Raw genomic sequence first — 17,798 nt, forward strand, 5'->3', positions numbered from 1 at the left:
AAATTAATATTTTTTTTAAATATTAGTACAAAATAAAACATGTTTGTACATAAGTGCATTGTACTAAATGATTTATAAAAAAAACATCTGAATTAAGTGATGAAAAATTACAATTTTATTTCAATCTAAATTTTGAGATTAAAAGTCACAAAAACCTTTTAATTTTTATTCTTAGACAAAAGCAGGCTTCCATAGATGAGGCCTGTTACACCTTGGGATATTCTACTCCTGTTTACAGTCAGTGTAAAGTAAGATTTTTGGAACTTAATGACTTTAATAAAAAGCATACAAATAAACATAAAAAATACAAAAAATACTTTTTTGTCCTTAATATTCATAATTTGTTTAGACAGTGTGCTGTATTCTGAATATAGTCATGAATGAAGCACCATGTCTAACAAAACCCTTCAGCTGTGACTGTACCTTGTACATTTGTGCTTAAAAAAGTTTACGATGTGCTAAATGATTTTTCTAATTTATTTGATATAGCATAAAATGTAACAACAGTTAAAGAAGGGTTGGTTGGTCCCTTTACTTGGTCAGGAAGGAAGGTCTTGCTTAAACTGTTATTCAATGTCTAAATCATTCATTCATTAATTTTCTTTATGGCTTAGTCCCTTTATTAATCTGGGATCGCCAGAGTGGAATGAACCGCCAACTTATCCAGCATATGTTTTACGCAGCGGATGCCCTTCCAGCTGCAACCCATTTCTGGGAAACATCCGTACACTCTCATTCACACTCATACACTACGGACAATTTAGCCTACCCAATTCACCTATACTGCATGTCTTTGGACTGTGGGGGAAACCGGAGCACCCGGAGGAAACCCACGTGAAAGCAGGGAGAACATGCAAACTCTACACAGAAACACCAACTGACCCAGCCGAGGCTCGATCCAGCGACAGCACTACCTACTACGCCACTGCGTCGCCTCAATGTCAAAATAATCTTTGACAAAATACAGTAACCCCTAATACATTCATTCGTTAATTTTCCTTCACCAGTCCCTTTATTCATCAGGAGTTGCCACAGCTGAATGAACCGCCAACTTATCTAGCATATGTTTTACACAGTGGATGCCCTTTCAGCTGCAACCAAGTACTGGGAAACACCCATACACTCTCATATGCACACACGTATATATATATATATATATATATATATATATATATATATATATATATATATATATATATATATAACAGTTTTACTGCGCTTCTGATCAAGCAAATACAGCTTTGGTGAGCAGAACTGGGCTCTTTTAAAACATCAACAAACCTGACTGTTTCTGAACTTTGAATGGTAGAGTATATTAAAGAAGTATCCTCTTTTTTGAGGATTCAACTAGCGAAGCATCACTCATAAAGACACTGATTATTGGTAACGGAGCAGCAGTGTACAGTGTGCAATGTTTTTATCAACAGGTATGACGTGTGTACACGCGGGCCCTCCTCCTCCTCCTCTCTCTCTCTCTCCTGGGCTCTCCAGCTGCTGCCGCCGCCGCTGCTACTGCCTGTCTGCCTGGTGACGGTGCGTGCTTGCGTGCGTGAGTGCGTGCGCGATCTCCTTTCCGCTCGCGCCGTGCTGCTGCTCTTCAATGTAGCAAAGACCATGACAGGCATCGCCGCCGCCTCCTTCTTCTCCAACATTTGCCAGTTCGGGGGCTGCGGACTGCACTTCGAGTCGCTGGCCGAGCTCATCGTGCACATCGAGGATAATCACATCGGTAAGTGCGCTCGCGGAAGCACAATCTGTGCCGCTGAAGCGCGCGCAGCAATGGCCGGCTCGCGCGCACCACAATCACACTCACTTCCTGCGTCGGAGCGGCGCTGTTGCTAGGTGTGGTGAAGCGATGGGACTTCACCAGTATTTACGTGATTTCGTGAGGCTCTTCGGGGGTCGATAGAACAGGATAGGGGCTAACTCGGGGTTTGTTTACCCCCTTCAAAGTGGTACATGACGTGAACGTATAAACGTAAGCGGTAGTGTTGCGGTTTGAATGTTATTTTACGCGCAAGGCCCGCAGACACGGAGCTGCTGCGGTTGTGTCCATCTCTCCCGCTCAGAGCAGCTCATAACCACTGAATATGCACTGACAAAGCAGATTACAATCCCACAGAAGTGACCAAATACGTGTTAGCTGATGCAGCACAAGAGCTTCCTTATTGTGGATAAAGGTAACGGGATTGAGCGGATGGTAATGATCATATGCGTCATTATGTGCACTCATAAACAGACATAACGTTACTAATGCTGCACTAAAAGACCAAACGACCACTAAACAATTAGCAGTTGCTTATCAACATTATGATTTTGAAAGTCTGTGTTGAGTAATAGTTGTACTATTAATGGCATATTACATAAATGACTTGGATTTCAGTGCTTCAGATTTCATCACACGATTTTGTTAGTGTAAGAAATTAATGGTATTTACTCTGTGACATAGTTATAATAATTATAGTTATAAAAACGATAAGACAAAAAGTCACAGGTAGCCTACTGTGTAATAATCACAATAGAGAAAAGGAAGAAGAAATCACAACTATGAAGTTGTAATTGCAATAAACATAAAGGCATAGTTTACCCAAAACTAAAAATCCTGTCATCATTTACTCACTGATGACTTTTTCCAAACCTGTTTGAGTTACTTTTTTCCTGTAAAACTCAAAAGAATATATTTTGAAGAAAGCCGGAAATCTGTAACCATTGACTTTCATAGTATTTGTTTTTCCTACTATGGAAGTCAGGTTCTTAGCTTTCTTCAAAATATATAATGTGATATATAATGTTGCACTACACTACCATTCAAACATTCGTGGTCAGACAAATTTGTTGTTTTGATTAATAATTGTTGTTGTAAAAGAAGATTCATAGTCACCAAGGCCAAGTCAACAATTTTATTATGCATTAACAACCTTTTTAACAGCCATTACTCCAGTCTTTAGTGTCACAAAATATTTTAAAATCTCAATAGTATGCTAATAATATTCTAAAATTAATATCAATAATATTAATATGTACAATAATAAATTGTTTACATAATTGTATATATAATTGTAAATATAAAAATATTTGTATATATATATATATATATATATATATATATATATATATATTGTTTGTGACCATGTACAGACTTTACTAGATATAATCCATTCCTGATGAATGAAAATAGAAGGTTCTTTTAAATAACTTGAAAGAACCAAGTTCAACTTGGTTTAAAAGGATTTATTTGTTATTGCTAAAAATAAATTTCCCTGGAGAAAAAGACTGCAACAGACTCTATTTTGCACTTCATAATGTCCTGTGATATATCATAAAGCAATAATAATGGCATATCCAAAGAAGCTGCATTACTGCTGAGTTTTGGCTTACTTTAGTCTGTGTTAAGTCTGTGTTGAAGCACAGGTAATAAAATGAAGACACTTTATCTGACTTTGGAGTGGATTTTATTTTTTGCAAGTACAGATCTAGGTTATACGGTTGCTTTGCAAGGGCCTCTCAGGGTGTGATTTGTTGTCTTTATGGAGCAGGGGGTTGCACTGGGGTCAGGAATCCCTTTGAGAGCCAACCTGCAGAACTCCTATCCTGCAAAACAGATGCATCAGGTCAAGGCCCTTTACGGACTGAATTGCCTTGCTGAATCACAATCAGCTGTTTTTAAAGGCTTGATTTAGGGCTGAGCGAGAAAATCGGTATTGATATTTATTGACCGAACACCATTGTCAATATCGGTTTGAAGTGCTACAGTTTTTTTTTGCTAAGCATGCACCTCGGAAGCAATGCCAATAAGCTAAGGGTATAAGTTTGTCATTTCCAGTGGAGGCATGCAAATTGCATGATGCGTGTATAGTGCTTTTTACTTTTCTCCATAAACTTGTCATCCTCTGAGAAAACACTTGATGGTCGCTTAGTTACGAGAGACGCCAGAGGAGCGCGAGCGCAAAGCCCATTGTGCTTGCCACTTCAAGTCAGAATAACAACACACGCAAAAATGAGTGCAGTGGCTAGCAGCAGGGAGGAAATTGTAAATAAAGGATGTAAGGATGTCGCCAGAGAGGCTTTTTGGTTCCTTTTCTTGTGCATCCCAGCTACTAGCACCCAATCTGAAAGAGTTTTTAGCATGGGGGTAATAATATAGTCATCCAACTTCACAATTTTTAATGTTCAGTATGTATTTGAGTAATGATGGCTGGTTCCTTTACTTGAAAGCTCAGATTTGATTATCATTATTTGTTTTGTTTACAAAGCTTGAGGTTTACTGTATCATTATCGATTACACCTTACAGATGTTGATCTACCTTTACTATTGCACACACTTTGTAAACCGGAAGCTGCGACCTTTTTTGTATTGTGACATAGTTCCTAGAGAAACAAAATATTAAATTAGAAAACAGTGGGCGTGGCTTGTTTTTTTTTTTTTTTTTTTTTTTTAGTGCAAGCTGATTGGATGGTTACAGGTGAGTTATTACAAACACAACAGACTCCTCCTCTTCACCATTTCAGTTTGTTGTCATAGTGCTGTCAGTTAACTGACAGTTAGAGGGGCGTGGTTAAATATGTTAACCACGCCCAGTACCTCAGACAGGAGAATTTTAACTGAAAACAAACAGGACTTGCATTTTCAGATTTAACATTTAGATTAAAAGGTCAAACTTTTTGTTTTAGCAATGTGAGCCAGCAAAATCAGTATAGTTAGAGTTGATTTCACATATACTTTAAGCAAGATTGCAAACTAAAAAACTGACTAAAGAAATTTAAAAAGTGTAATCATAATCAAGAACCCCTTAAAAGAAGTCTTCATTCAAAAATAACTGCATGTGCTTGTTAAATCGTTATAAGTGAAATGTGTTGCACAAAGCAAGCAGTGCTTTCTGGTGTTGTGGGCTGCTAGATACACAGAAGTAGAGCGAAAGTAAACATGGAGTGACTGCAAAGCCTTAGAGTGAAGTCGAGAAATGTAAGAATAACAAGAGATGGAATGTTGGTTTGCTTCGAGTACAACTGAAAAATGATATTACATACCTGTCTGTCATAGTCAGAATGCAGACTTCATAGCTCTTTAATTATGATAATCTTTGTAACCTCAGAATGATACAGTATCTTTCATTAGAGTCTCTGTGGTGCTGATGATTATCTTAGTCATCTGTAATTTAACACCGGTGGACTACCTGTCTAATAGACTCTGGGCTGAACAGAGTGGATTTGAAAGGAGAAACCTGATTTCTGGAGACAAAGCGCCCCTCTACCTCTCCTTCCCTGCTGACTGATGGTCCCTGTTAGTTCAGCTGGTCTGTAAGAGGGAGGTCAGTCTGTGGAACTGGTGGAAAACATCAGTTCAGTCAAGCGTTTTAGCCTGAGGTGCTTTCTGCTGTCCATATTACACACTCCAAACACAACACGGCTGCACAAAACTGCCATTGCAATTATAGTTTTTCTGCAGTATACACTGCAATACAAAAAACATGCAGGAGTTTTGAAAATCTATTGACTTACTGTAAATAGCTTTATTTGGGATTGATAAATAATTCTCAAATTAGTTAATCTGAAATAAAGATAATAGAAAAAAGCTGAGAAGTTACTCAGAAGTTAGGTCTCTTGGCTATTTCCAAAAATCAAATTCATTTTATTACACTATTAGAATTACCATATTTTTTCCATAACATAAGAAAGAACAAAGCAGTAGTTAAGAGTAACATTGTTAACATGTTAATAATAAACATTAAAAAACAACATGCAAGTAAAAAGCCATCAACCTTTTGATTTATTTATTTATTTTGTGTGACCCCTGGGGTTATTACGTCATATCAAAGATACAGCAATAGTGTCAAATGCAGAAGATTAAATTTATGGCACCAAGTTAAACTTTTTGATACCTTTACAGCCCTCACGTACATTAAAAATAAATACAGGCCACAACTAAACACGGAGGATGGTCTCTGAGTGGCGAACAATAGACTTGGGCCTATTGGTATGTGTGTGCCTTTGTGTGCAAGGTTTATCTATAACCACCTCAGAGAATATTGTGGGTCGCGAGTCACTGGCATTGTTATTTTGGCGGTCGTGGGCTGTAAATTTGGGAACTCCTGACTTAAAACACCTTTTAAATGGCAAAAACAGATTGAGCGATTTAGGAAGAACGTTGTATTTTCTTTTTTTTATAACTAAAACAAAAACTAATTTTACAATCAAGAAAGTACTTTGAAGGGCCATGAAATCCCCCCTGTCTCAGCAGGGTGTTTTCGCACCTTTAGTTTAAAAAGGTAAGGAAAGTGGGTGAGTCCAGCTTTGTTTAGGTGGCGTGTGTCGAGTGGCGAACGACGGAAGGGTTTGCATGAAAATAAGAGTTTCAGTTCTAGCACGCGCAGATTTTCACAGAGGCAAAACAAACACGGGATAAACAGCGACTATGTTTACATGCACATCAGTAATCGAATAATTTGCCAAATTAATAATTTGTCAACTTTAACTGCAGTTCAACACTTTCACTTTCATTTAGGAACATTTCATGCATGCCTCCCCGTGACAAACAAGATATTCTCTAGCGTAATGTCTAAAGTGGCACAATTTTGATCACAATTGAGATTTTGCTCACATTTTAAGATTATAATGCTGAACGACATGAAATGCTATCAGGCTAGAGACATTTCCCAGTATTTCTCTGTTGCAATCAGGATATCACATTAATTAACCCCGAAAAAAGCCAGAGCAAGGCAATCACTACCAGATTACTGTTGTGTTCGCAATAAAGAAAAATGCTAAACACATGCAGGCATTTCTTCTTTCTTTTTACTGAACTAGTCTGCAGTAATGAAAACAGAAACAAATAGATGGCAAACCAAAAGGTAACTCAGGGTTATACAAAGAGTAAACACAAAATACACACATTCCTTTGTGAGTCTATCTTACACTCAATACACTATGATTATTATGACATAAATACAGCACTGCAACATACAAAAGAGAGAGGTCGACTTAGAATGTCACTCACCAGATTTATAATGATTTGATCAGCTGTAGTTTGTAGTTTTACGCTGAATTTTTCTCCTCTAAGGACTTATGTGGTGTCTGTCACCATCTTGTGGATGGACAACGTCAACCATCTTTGCTCTGCTACAAAACTACATTCTTGCCTAAAATAGCCTCAAAAGTACATTATGTTGTCCAACAGCTGCAATATTTGTCAAACTGTAGTCCTCTGCTTGCCACTCCTGTTGGCGGAGTAATACACAAAAGTAAAGAGGCTGTTAAAGAGTTTTGATATTGCAGAATATCGCATGGCTATCAGCCAATCAGATTCGAGAACTATACAGAACTGTTGTATATATATATATATATATATATATGTGTGTGTGGTTGTGTGAGTGTATGTGTGGGCCTACTCTTCAGCAGAAAGTTTAATGTGATAGTTTGTGGATTAAAGCAATACTTTGGTTCTAGATTAATTGCAGAATCATTTAATTTATTGTTATCAGTGATTTTGTTTTAATGGATTTTTTAAATTTATTCGTTCATTTTAAGCTATTTAGATAAATTAGAATAGAGTTATGATAGTATATAGATGTTTAATATTTGTGCATCTCCTATGTGGCTGCTAAATAAATACATGAATGTAGTATACATGCTTTGTTCTCATCTAATCTAGTACTTCCTGCCGTTTAAGATGTTGCATGTGTTCCATATAAAGGCTTGTTTTCAATTGAGATGCTTTATATAAGTAGGTCATAAAGATTGTAACGAAGATAAGTTGTGAGGGAACATTTTGTGAAAGTGCTTGGTTCTTATTCACATTTGCAGTATGAATTATTTTTAATTGATTAGTTGTTAGTTAGTTCACCCCAAAACAAAAGTTCTGTTATTAATTACTCTCATCGTGACACTCATCATGTCTAGTCCCCTGAAACCTTCATTCATCTACAAAACACAAATTAATTGCACACCAAAAAAATTTAAAAAAATGACTTGGCTAATGTTGTCATTAGAGTCAGCAGTGCAGCAGTTTAACAATTTTTTTAGACATGCATGTGCTTTTGGCGCTTTTGTATAATTAACTTTTTGTTTCCATCTGTCATACTGCCCATAGTAATCGTGTATCCTGTCCTGATGTGGAAGACATTGACGAACAAAGTTTTTTTATAGGGTGTTTGTATTTGGTGTAAAAATTTTAAACCACTTGTGTAGTTTTGAAAAATTTTTTGGTTCCTTTTCTGGACTTGTCTTGGGACCGTTGCTGTCTATGTATGCAGGGTCAGAGTGCTCTCGGATTTCATTTAAAATACGTTCTCACGGGATTGTAAAGACCTAGGAGTGAGTAAAGTGAGTAATTTTGGGGTGAACTAACACTTTAGGCCCACATACAGTGCATCCGGAAAGTATTCATAGCGCTTCACTTTTTCCACATTTTTTATGTTACAGCCTTATTCCATAATGGATTAAATTCATTTATTTCCTCAAAATTCTACACACAATACTCCTTAATGACAATGTGAAAAAATATTTTTTGAAATTGTTGCAAATTGTTAAAAATAAAAAACCTGAAAATCACATGTACATAAGCATTCACAGCCTTTGCTCAAAACTTTGTTGAAGCACCTTTGGCGGCAATTACAGCCTCAAGTCTATTGAATATGATGCCACAAGCTTGGCACACCTGTCTTTGGCAATTTTTGCCCATTCCTCCTCTGCAGTACCTCTCAAGCTCTATCAGGTTAGATGGTAAGCAACTGTGTACCACCATTTTCAGATCTCTCCAGAGATGTTCAATAAGATTTAGGTCTGGTCTCTGGCTGGGCCACTCAAGAACATTCCCCGAGTTGTTGTGAAGCCACTGCATTGATAATTTGGCGGTGTGCTTTGGGTCATTGTCCTGCTGGAAGATGAACTGTCGCCCCAGTCTGAGGTCAAGAGCACTCTAAAGCAGGTTTTCATTCAGGATGTCGCTGTACATTACCGCATTCATCTTTCCCTCTATCCTGACTAGCCTTTCAGTTCCTGCTGCTAAAAAACATCCCCAAAGTATGATGCTGCCACCACCATGCTTCACTGTAGGGATGGTATTAGTCTGGTGATGAGCAGTGCCTGGTTTTCTACAAATGTAACCCCTGGCATTCACTCCAAAGAGTTAAATGTTAGTCTTATTAGACCGGATAATTTTGTTTCTTATGGTCTGAGAGTCCTTCAGATGCCTTTTGGCAAATTCCAGGCAGGGAGTGGCTTCCGCCTGGCCACTCTACCATACAGACGTGATTCTGTAAGGTTCTCCTCTCTCCACAAAAGACACTGGAGCTCAGACAGACTGACCATTGGGTTATTGATCATCTCCCAGACTAACGCCCTTCTCCCCCAAACTCTCAGCTTAGATGGCCGGATGATGGAGGCCGCTGTGCTTATTGGAAATTTTAGAGCAGCAGAAATGTTTTTGTAACCTTCCCCAGCCTTGTGCCTCAAGATAGTCCTCTCTCAGAAGTCTACAGCCTTTGTCTTCGTGCTTGGTTTGTGCTTTCACATGCACTGCCAACCCTGGGACCTTATATAGACAGGTGTATGCCTTTTCAAATCATGTCCAATCAACTGAATTTACCACAGGTGAACTCCAATTAAGCTGCTGAAACATCTCAAGAATGATCCGTGGAAACAGAATGTACCTGAGCTCAAGTTAGAGCTTCACGGCAAAGGCTGTGAATACTTACGTACTGAACATGTGATTTTTCAGGTTTTTGATTTGTAATAAATTTGCAACAATTTAAAAAAAATTGTCATTATGGAGTATTGTGTGTAGAGTTTTGAGGAAATAAATGAATTTAATCCATTTTGGAACAAGGCAGTAACATAAAAAAATGTGAAAAAGTGAAGCGCTATGTAAACTTTCTGGATGCACTGTAACTGAGCTAGGGGCCACCAGCTAGTGGCTAGTGCTACCCCCTAGCACCACTGTGAATGTTATAAGCCCCAATATATACACACTAAAGTGCTTGTTTAGGTGTAAAAAGAAATTCAAAACATCCCAAAACCACCTGTTCTATGTCACAAACCAAGGGTACTTTGAAGGGGTTAGCCAGTCAAAAAAAACTCTTTCTGGAACTTCTGAATCAGATTTTATTAGGGCTTAATTTGTGCCGGAACACGCCAGATCCCGAACCTCTGAATTCTGAATGGCACCTCATTTTACCGATCACCCTCCTCAGCCACCCTGCTCCCCCGATTTAATTTAAAGTATATCAGTTTCTTAAGTACAAGAGATAACCCGGTCTTCAGTTCATTTTAACATTTTGAATATTAGTATAAGGAAGATCATTTTTGAAATGTTATATACTCAGAATGGTCAATATTAGGTTTATATTTAAATTGTCATTTTTAGAATAAGTAGAATCTGTGAACTAATGCAAGCATTGTGTGATGAAATGGAGTTTTGCAGAGAGAGAAAAAGTGTTCTGTGCATAAAATACATATAATAACATAATAATCATTTACTTATTATAAATACCTTTCATAACCAATTACATGATATCTTTGACAAAATAAAAAAAAGCTTTTTTCCTGGTGTAAACTCCAAAACTAATGTTTAAGGGTAAACACTGGAGTTGAGGATTTTCTGAAATAAGCAGATTTCCTACACTAATGGTTGACACCTATTGAAATACTGCCACCTATTGGTCTGGATGCATTACATTTGTTTAGATGTTTATGGATTTCTTTAAGACAGTGAATTGCAAATGTGCTACTTCGATTTGTAGATTCTTTAGTATATTTATAGTATTTAGAGTGTTGCCTTTTTATTTTATTTCATAAAGCATCATTTTTAGTGTTTGACATAAAGGCCAACACTGTAAAATTATCTCTAAACTAGCAGTTTCCCGTATTTTGTGATTCTTGTTTTATGTTTTATTTTATTCCTGTTTATTTTTGCTTTTGAATTGTATTATGGGACCTGAATCTGTCTTCCAACAACTTTTAACCTTGAAAAGTTTTTTAAAAAGTGACTTTTATTGTCAGTTTTAATAGTTTAAAGTGATGTATTGTCTGGGTCGGTGTTGTATATCACAGTGCAAAATTCTTATAATAAATTGGCAGTATATTTTCTGTTATTTTACGGACTTATTTCTCTATTTATTATTACTTATAGGTTATGTTATTTCAAATGACAAAAATTTCAATGAGTCACTTGGTTAAACTGTAGAGTTGAATTTTCAATATCAAAAGTAGACAGAGCAGAGATTAACATCCATAATGCAAAACTAAATAAATGGAAAACACTTGTGAATCACAAAATATGGAAACTGTTTATTTACAGATATTTTTTACAGTGCAGTTTACTTTACATTGTCCATTTTTGAACACTTGATTTAACTGTTGTTTTTTCTGAGCTTTTCTAATATTTTTAATATACAGTTGAAGTATTAGCTCCCTTTGATTTTTTTTTTTTTATATATTTCCCAAATGGTATTTAACAGAGCAAGGAAATTTTCACAGTATGTCTGATAATATTTTTTTCTTCTGGAGAAAGTCTTATTTGTTTTATTTCGGCTAGAATAAAAAAGTTTTAATTTTTTAAAAATCATTTTAGGTTTAAAATTATTAGCCCCTTTAAGCTATATATATTTTTGATAGTCTACAGAACAAACCATCGTTATACAATAACTTGCCTAATTACCCTAACCCGACTAGTTAAAATAGATAAAATAAATCAGTTATTAGAAATGAGTTATTAAAACTATTATGTTTAAAAATGTGTTGAAAAAAATCTTCTCTATATCTAAAATTAAAATGATAGACAGCACCTAATATATAATTTACAAGCCTGTTATTAATTCAAGAAATGCACAAAACATGTACTGCACGAGAGTTGCTCTCTGAAAAAAAATATATTTAGCTGTAAATTTGAGACAAAATTAACATTTGCATTAGTAAGCATTTATTTTAGGTATTACTTACAAATTTTTACCTAGCATGTATATGCATTTATTGTTCTGTTATTAAAGCCTCTCAATTGTTTTTATGAGTGTTGGAACATGTAAAGAGACAATAGAAAATGATACAGAGAGCAGAAGCTTTGTCTCTGCTTTGACAGCTGCAGATGGCTCCAGGACTGATAAGACAACGTTGGCTTGTCAAAGGTTTTTGCCTTGATTATTGACTGCAAAGTTTATATGAAGAGTTCAGATGCAAAAACCTCTAAATGCCATCTGACATTTTTCTCAGCCTTATGTGTATGTTCAAGTATTTCACTTTAAAGGCAATGAAAAGAACGTATTTCTCGCTATAAAAGTAAAATTACTGAGTTTACATAAAAGAGTCAGATAAAAATGATAATTTTATAAGAAAATATCAAATAACATTCAAAGGGTTTTGCATCTAAACTCTTCATATATCATCTGGCCACAACACAGGAACATGTCTCCTAATGCAGTGTTTCTCAACCATGTTCCTGGGGTATCACCATCTCTGCACATTTTCCATGTCTCCTTAACCAAACCCACCTGATGCAGATCATCAGCTCATTAGCAGAGACTGACAGACCGGTAATGGGTGTGGCATCCAAAACATGCAGTGTTGGTGGTCCTCCAGGAAAGTGGTTGAGCTACACTGTCCTAATGTTTTAGAATGGAGTGGGAGGTGCTCTTTTGTAGTTGTTTGAGAGCATTCAACCACATGAGTGCCTAAAGTACAAATTCAGGCTGACTGGATGCATTTTCAACCACCTCTGAAGTCCACATTTACACCAGTATTTATTAGTTCACCGCAAAAAAAAAAAAAATTTACTCATCCTTCACTTGTTCCAAATCTCTTTGACTATCTTTTTTCTGTTGAACACAAAAGAAGATATTTTGAAGAATGCTGGAAACCATTGACTTCCGTAGTATTTTTAAAATCTTTATTGATCCAAAGTATCTTTAAAATGTCCTCTTTAGTGTTCAACAGAATAAAGAAACTTCCAAAGGTTTAGAACCACTGGAGGGTAAGTGGTGAATTTTCAATTTTGGGTGAACTGTCCCTTTAGTACCTGGTGTATATTTAGTTTTTTCATCATAATTTTCGTGACAAAGTTTTTACCGATGAAAACTAAATAAAAATTAAGTGATGATGACGACAACTATAATAAAAATATACTGACATTTTCGTTGACTAAAAAAATGAGACGAGAATGTGGTTGAGGGAGGGTTTTTTTGGGTAAATATCCAATCAGAATTAATCTTGTTGTGTGATGCATGATGCACACACGTTTGAAAAGTATATATATGTTAACTGATTCACTGTAGACGAGGGATACGATTACATCATCAGTCATCATCTGTCGCGATCGTCATGACAACAGCCATTTACGGTGTACCTCTAACACAAAACAAAAACTGCTTTATTCAGGACATCATTCAGCATTGTGATTTTCTTCTTACGTCTGTAAGGATGTGAATATACAGTACTAAAGTGCTATAATCTCCGCTTATCAGGGAGTCGCATACAACCTACAAGATAATGAAACTGCCTTAAAGTGAAGCACTCTTTTATTTCTTACGTACATCTTTGCTTAAGAATTCCTCTATTGGCCCGTTTCCCTGAGTGGTATGGTACGGTATGGTTTGGTACGCTTTTATGGCCGTTTCCACTGTCAAAGGGTACCTAAAATTGTACCATAGCATACCACTTTTTTGGCACCCTTTCGAAAGGGTACCTATCACGAGAAAACGGTACCAAAAGGCGGAGCTAAATGAGCAGATGAACGCTATTGGTTTACAGAGATATGTCACTCGCAGAAGCAGAAGAACGAAAACAAAGGAAGCACCATTTTTAAAAACACAGCTGAGACATTACACCGTAATAATATATACATATAATAACGAACCATGGTCGACCCGAGCTCAAACCTTGTTGTCGTCTTGATGAACAGCCACAATGCCAAGAAGAACAAAATCTGCTGCGTCCTGTTGTTGTTTTATGAGCCTGTCTAAAAGCTTTAGCGGTTTTACTTTCTTCAGAGAGCTCATCGCATGTCTATATTTGAAATTACAAACTTCTTGAGCTCATATTAATAATGTGCGCATGATTATTTAAGCACTTCTGATATCCGATCCTTTCAGAAGAGACAAAAGTGAAAGTGAAGCGGGAAAAAACAAAGAAGAAGCTGGAAAAAACAGCAGCTAATGATGCTTATTTAACATAATAGATGAACAAACTGCCCTGTTTAACTATTATCATCACCTTTTGGACTGTTATGAGCTCAGAATGATGGAATTACTCTCTAACAGAGGTTAAATGGTATAGATTAAAGACACAGATGAGAGATTTGTACTCACTGGGCTATGTTGCGTGTTGCATGTTGTTTTTGAACCCAAATAATGTATGCTGTGTGTAGTTTTTCTGTAATTGGTAACATATCGGAGACTGTAAGGGTCTGTATTTGTTCATATATGTTGCATTTATTTATTTCATATAATCACAGACATTACAGTATAGGCTATTATTGACCTGCAGTTATAATCAAATCCTGTTCATAGAAATGTTAGTAATGAACATTTATACACAAGTATTTATAAAGCATGTTTTGTGAGAAGTGCTTCTCATATGATATGTGAATGACCCATACAGCTTTAGTGTGACATTTCCTCGAGTAAAAATGACATCGTCTGACGTCGTACACCACACCCGCGAAAAAGGTATCCTTTTGGCAGTGGAAACGCAAGCCTGATAAAAGTGACCCATATCATACCGTATTGTACTGTTTTTAAGTGAGAATATTTTGTATAAATAAATATTGTAAACAATATTTAAACAATATTTAATTAAATTACAATTAAACCAAATATATTTTAGTCGACTAAAATCTTACGAGATTTATTCGACTATAACTAGATTAAAACTAAAATGATTCAGAAGACAAAAATATGACTAAAACTAAAATGGAATTTTATTCAAAAGACTAAGACTAAAACTAAATCAAAATTTGCTGTCAAAATCAACACTGGTGTAAACAAGGCTGTTTGATAGACGATAAAACCCAACAGTCAGCTTTATCAAATTAAGTGAGTGTAGTTTACCCAAAATGTACTGAAAGGTAATTCTACTAATTTGAAAAGAGTTTTGAACTCGGTGTTGAAGGTAATGAGTTAATTAAAAACCTCATTACTTCAACTTAAATGCAGTAAGTTCACAGTACTATTTTAGATTCGTTTTTTTAACTCAAATGGATTGTAGCAATCAGTTTCCTCAAACGGTTTAAGTTGCCTTAACTTATTGGGTTTTACAGTACTCAGTTGGTTTGAGCTCTCTTCATTTATTGGGTTTTACTGTGCTTTACTGTGCTTCATTTACTCAAATAGATTAGGTTCACAGTACTCATTAGGATTACTTTTTGAACTTAAATGGTTTGTTGCAATCGGTTTCCTCAAATGGTTTGAGTTACCTTAACTTATTGAGTTTTACAGTGAAAAAATGTGCATGTGACTGAACAAAATGTTGTTTGTTCCCTTAAAAAACAACTGCATGTGTCTTTTGTCTGCTTTGTGTTTTCATGTTGGTCTTAGGTAGCCTACTTTTTTGTTGATATAAGCACGGGCTTGTTTTACTAAGACACAAAATGGAGGCCTAACACAAAAGAGCGGCGTTCCAACCAAATAAAATGACCTAGAAAAACACTGCTGTTCCACTTAGCACTCTTAAAGCCGTAAATCTGAAAACCGATAGCCTTCGCATTGCATGCCTGCGTGCCTTTGTTTAGCGTATTTCCACTGATGGATTTATGCGCTAGGTTAAATCGCCCTCAGGACCATCATGTTTACATTCGAACCAAATGTGTCAACACACATGGTGCCCCGTTCTCTGATGGGATGAGATGGAGCTTGATCAACTCCAGGCAGCTGACCTGAGCTGAGCTTGTTTTAATATCTCCGATCGCCTGTCCTGCATGTGTCCAGGGTGTTAGCTGAAGGAGAGTGTGGCTAAGGTGACTTATTGCGCAGTAATGAGCCAATTAGTGTCCCATGGAAGCCCTCCCTCACCCACAGCCGTGCTCCTGGCGAGGTGTGAAATCTGGCATGGCCCCACATTGGCCTAGAGGAAGCCTAATTACAAAGTGGGATGGTGGATTTTGGCCTTTCTTCCTCTTCATCTGGGGACCTGCTGCTAAAAACATTCTCTGCTTTAATTAACGCCCAGCTAAACAAAGCTGGCATTCTGGCGGGTGAGGTGGGTTCATTTAAAGGTGTTCCTGTGACCAGTAGGGGGCGATAGTGCGCTTTAAGAGAAGCTACATGGAGATTTTGCGAGCTTGGGTGTAGAAATGGTGCCGATAGGCCTCATTGCTAACAGCAAATGAGCTTGTGAAGTTTTAACGTTGTAATATTTTATCACCTTCGTATTTTTCCTCCGTCTTCGAGCAAATTTGAGTTTGTGGTTCCAACACTCTCTGGGGTTTGATTGTTAGATGTTACGAAGGCAGCATCGTTAATATGGGGAAGGAGAAACTAGGGTGTGTCTACATCTTTTGCTTTTGCTACTTGGACATGTGGCTTTTTAAGCAACGTGTCCTTAAAAAGATCCCTCCGAGACTCATGTGACAATTTATGCTATGCTTTTTTGACTTCCAGCTCTTAAAATGGTGAATTTAAAGCTGGCAGGCTGAGGCCTCAGTGGGTTTCACATTAAAAGTGTTAATATGATGCTGAGATGATTTAGGGAGTTGAATGGGTAACGGCGCTCAGGATTATTTTGGTCACGAGTTCAGTGTTTAGCTAGCTCAAATCCTCCTGGTGATTGGAGACGATCATAAATATACATGTTATGCTGAAACTTAGTTGATTTAATCATTGTTTCTGAAATATCTGTTTTTAAAAAGATTTAGCTTGACCAAATGGGAATGATGTACGATTATAAATGTTTTGGATTATTTTTTATTTTCAGATTTTCTGGTTAAATTTCAAATTCAAATACAAATTAAAATTTCAAGTTTCGTTTTATTCATAATTTTTATTTAAAAAGTATGTGTATGGGTCAAATGCATTTTAGTTCATGGTCCTATTTAAGTAATAATTACAATTGAATTATGAGTCAGGGACATTAAATCAGCATGAATAGAGACAGAGTATTTCAGTATTTCAATAAAAGTTAGTTTTTCATTTTTTATTGTGCTTTTTTCGTTTAATTTTTCATTTTTATTCCTAATTTTTATTTGAAAGTATGTGTATCGGTTAAATACATTTTAATTAATGGTCATATTTAAGTAATAATTACAATAATATATGAATTATATGGTCAGAGACATTAAATAAGTACATAGAGACAGAGACAGAACAACTAGTACACAAAGAAATGTTTGAATAACTGCTGTGAAAATAAAATGTCAAAATGTGGGTGAAATGTAATACAAAATTGATGTTTGATGATGATGATTATTTTAGTCAGACTTTTTTGCTCAGGGAAAAACTACACCATCTAATGTATAAAAAAAACTTTACACTTGAAATGATGCTTAAAACTCTTAATTTTAGTGAACATATTCAAGTTAAATTGAAAGAAATAGTTGTATACAACAGAAATAAATTAGAGTTTTTAATACTTTATTTAATTTTATATTTAAATAATATTTTTGTGGCAGCATGGTGGCTTAGTGGTTAGCAAGAAAGTTGCTGGTTCGAATCCCGGCTGGGCCAGTTGGCATTTCTGTGTGGAGTTAACATGTTCTCACCTTGTTTGCGTGGGTTTCTCCCACAATACGAAGATGCTGTAGGTTAATTGGGTAAACAAAGTAGGCCATATGGGTGTATGAGTGTGAGTGGGAATGTGAAAGTGTATCGGTGTTTCCCAGT

The 17,798-nt window shown here is 36.2% G+C and overlaps 1 protein-coding gene across 1 annotated transcript in view; it reads left to right on the plus strand.

Annotated features, from left to right (window-relative positions):
* Nucleotides 1–1,501: 1,501 nt before the first annotated feature.
* jazf1b (JAZF zinc finger 1b) overlaps nt 1,502–17,798 on the plus strand; it is a 46,646-nt gene continuing 30,349 nt past the window's right edge. The window contains exon 1 of the mRNA XM_056475606.1: nt 1,502–1,729. Within this exon, the coding sequence (XP_056331581.1) occupies nt 1,615–1,729 (115 nt within the window). The 5' untranslated portion in view covers nt 1,502–1,614. The remainder of the gene's footprint in view (nt 1,730–17,798) is intronic.

This window comes from Danio aesculapii, chromosome 16, assembly GCF_903798145.1.
Source record: "Danio aesculapii chromosome 16, fDanAes4.1, whole genome shotgun sequence".
Classification (NCBI taxonomy): domain Eukaryota; kingdom Metazoa; phylum Chordata; class Actinopteri; order Cypriniformes; family Danionidae; genus Danio; species Danio aesculapii.